This window comes from Cynoglossus semilaevis, chromosome 20 (genome assembly GCF_000523025.1).
Source record: "Cynoglossus semilaevis isolate Cse_v1.0 chromosome 20, Cse_v1.0, whole genome shotgun sequence".
NCBI classification, from domain to species: Eukaryota; Metazoa; Chordata; class Actinopteri; order Pleuronectiformes; family Cynoglossidae; genus Cynoglossus; species Cynoglossus semilaevis.
In genome coordinates this window covers 15,061,783-15,064,732 of record NC_024326.1, presented here as the reverse complement: position 1 = coordinate 15,064,732, position 2,950 = coordinate 15,061,783, and the positions used below count along the sequence as shown (strand labels likewise).

Here is a 2,950-nt window from a genome sequence, read left to right as displayed (position 1 = left end):
CCCCCGGACCTCCCCCGGCCGCGACCCCCGGCCCGGCCCCCGCCTCTGTGGAGCCCCCTGCTGTGTAACGGTGGAGCCCCAGCCTCAGCTGAGCCAGGACGGTGCGTCGGGAGAGGTCGTGATCCGGGTCACATCGGTGTAGGAAACCCCGGGGCTTTTTTTTTTAATTTCCCAGATCGGAGACGGAGGTCGGCGTGGATCAAGGACCCTGATCCAGAATCCCTGCCTGATTCCGTGCTCCGGCAGAAGGTCCACGTGGGATTTCAGAAAAGGTGCGATGTTCTGTGACTGAGTGGGAAACGGTTCCACATCCTTGTTATTGTCTGACCCAGAGCTGAACTCGAACTGAAGACTGAACTCAGACCTAGTTAAAGGTTTAGACTTGTTCAGACTTTACCAACAGAAAACTGATGTTTGTAAACAAGTCTCTGTCCCACACCAAACCTCATGGAGAAAACCAGTGATTTTCTCTCCCAGAGACGGAGCAGCAGCAGCAGTTGATCCACTGCTGCTCCGTCACACAGTTCCAATGAGTTCCTCTGTGACATCACTGGTTCAGATTCACCTCAGTGACACAAACTGACCACAGGAGGCAGCAGAGGACCAGCAGCTGCTGTATCGCTCTCAGCTGAAATCCCTAGTTTTCTCTATGAGGTTTTGTATGGGAGAACTGAACCATCAACAAGAACAAACATCAAAGAATCGACCTGAAGTTTCCCCCCGGACTACATACTAGAAAGTATGAACGTAGAAAACAACATACTTTAACTTTGTTGTTTTCTAAAGAGCGAAAAAAAAAAGCTCATCTTTTTGTCCCTCCTGGCCGTTCTGGGGTACTGCAGGAACATTGGATTTCCCTTGAAGGAAGACCTTGTCATCCACGAGACGTCAAAAACATGTCAGAACCTGGAGAGTTCTTCATCTTTAGTCCAGCAGCGGTGTCTCGAGTGAAACTTTAGTCAAAACAACATCAACGATGATATTTTACAGATGACGGCCTTTTTTCTATTGACATCGAGCTACATTTACTCCTCCTTTCATAAATGACAGGACGCGTTTGTTCATTTTGGTGAGAGCTAGCTTGACTTTTGTGTCAAATGAAAGTCCAGTGGGGTGGGTGGTGTGACCTGGTGCCTTACAGACGCTGGGCCGTGTCTCTACAGGGGGCGCTCAGTCAGTATCTAACACACCCCACAAAGCTAGAACTGCCCCTCCCAGTGGGGTGGGTGGTGTGACTTCCTGGTGCCTTACAGACGCTGGGCCGTGACTAAAGACTTGAATGTGACTTTTACTGTTGCTGTATTTCTATTTCTTCTGAAGTGACGTTGATGTAACGGAGGTGTGAAGAATATTTATGTACACGGAGAACGGCCTGGCTCTTCAAGGACGATGGTGGTAATCCCAAATTAGAAATTAAAATGAGCTCAAATGTCTGAATGCTCAAGAAATGTCCACATGTCCTCTTCCACAAGAAGTAAAATGACTTTTGATTTACAAACTCCTGTCTTTAAACTAAAATCTCTGATTTTCTCCATGGACTTTGGTCTGAACTAAAATCTCTGATTTTCTCCATGGACTTTGGTCTGAACTAAAATCTCTGATTTTCTCCATGGACTTTGGTCTGAACTAAAATCTCTGATTTTCTCCATGGACTTTGGTCTGAACTAAAATCTCTGATTTTCTCCATGGACTTTGGTCTGAACTAAAATCTCTGATTTTCTCCATGGACTTTGGTCTGAACTAAAATCTCTGATTTTCTCCATGGACTTTGGTCTGAACTAAAATCTCTGATTTTCTCCATGGACTTTGGTCTGAACTAAAATCTCTGATTTTCTCCATGGACTTTGGTCTGAACTAAAATCTCTGATTTTCTCCATGGACTTTGGTCTTTGTTCTTTGAGGTTCTGTCCATGACATCAACAGAAGCTCATTTCTAGTGGGTAAAATAAATTTTAACTTCCTACACCTTCTGTCTCGGATGTTACCCATTAACAAACTGTTAGTTATTCTTCTCCTGGATCAGCAGGGGGAGACAGAGTAAAACAAAAGCAGGGGCTGGGCGTGGCTTGACGAGGTGGGCGGTGTTTGAGGCGGACGCTCCCCGGTCTCTGTGAGACTCAGAACTTTATCGGACCGTGTCCAGTCCGCCACGTTCGCCCGTCTGTGTTTGTTTGTTTGTTTGTTTGTTTGTGTGCTCGGCAACAAACAACCGGACAAGGCCGCGCACGTGGATCGACGCGCGGTCGATGCGCTCATGTGCGCGCGCACAGGCTGCAGGAGCGGAGTTCCCGACTTTTTCTCTTCACTTTTTTTCCCCATTTTTTCCGAGCAAGCTCCACCGTGCGCGTGCGCTCGTGCGCAGGGAACTCATGAAACAAAGAGGTCTTCTGCCCTCATCCATCCGTCCATCATCCATCCGTCATCCAGCCGTCGTCGGGAATTTCATGAACTTTTGTCTGGGAATCTAACTACCGACACATGCGTGAGGCTGCGCGGACGCGCGGCACATGCACGCAGCCCGGATTCCTCCAGGATTAAAGGCAGGATCAGGAAGAATGGATCCGTTCTTCACTGAGGTGAGGAGACCGACAGCTGCCGTGTTGACATGGTTTTTACTGTATTATCGCGATACAGGCCAATGACAGATATCGATGATCTGTGAGAGTGTGTGTGAGAAGGTGGAGTGTGTGTAAGTCAATCATTGTCACTCATCATAAGACAAAAACCGAAGTTCCCAGACCTACCTGAGAGTTAGCACAAATATGCTAACTCTGACCCGCGGTTCGTCCGGGAAATAAAATCGAACTGGAAAGTAGAAATAATGCACAACAAAACTTTTAAGGTTGAAAAATGAAGGACTTCACAAAGTATTAGATCAGTGCGGGTCATTTAGGCTAAAAGTTAGCTTAAAAAAGAGTTACATTTCTTTAAAAGAACACACATTAGTCAG

The 2,950-nt window shown here is 46.9% G+C and overlaps 2 protein-coding genes across 2 annotated transcripts in view; both read left to right on the top strand.

Moving 5' to 3' along the window:
• zmynd11 (zinc finger, MYND-type containing 11) overlaps positions 1-2,950 on the top strand; it is a 33,525-nt gene that overhangs the window by 29,228 nt on the left and 1,347 nt on the right. The window lies entirely within an intron of this gene.
• The window catches only part of myo10 (myosin X), a 27,124-nt gene continuing 26,309 nt past the window's right edge, over positions 2,136-2,950 (top strand). The window contains 1 exon segment of the mRNA XM_017042170.2: positions 2,136-2,576. Coding sequence (XP_016897659.1) covers positions 2,508-2,576 — 69 coding nt within the window. The 5' untranslated portion in view covers positions 2,136-2,507.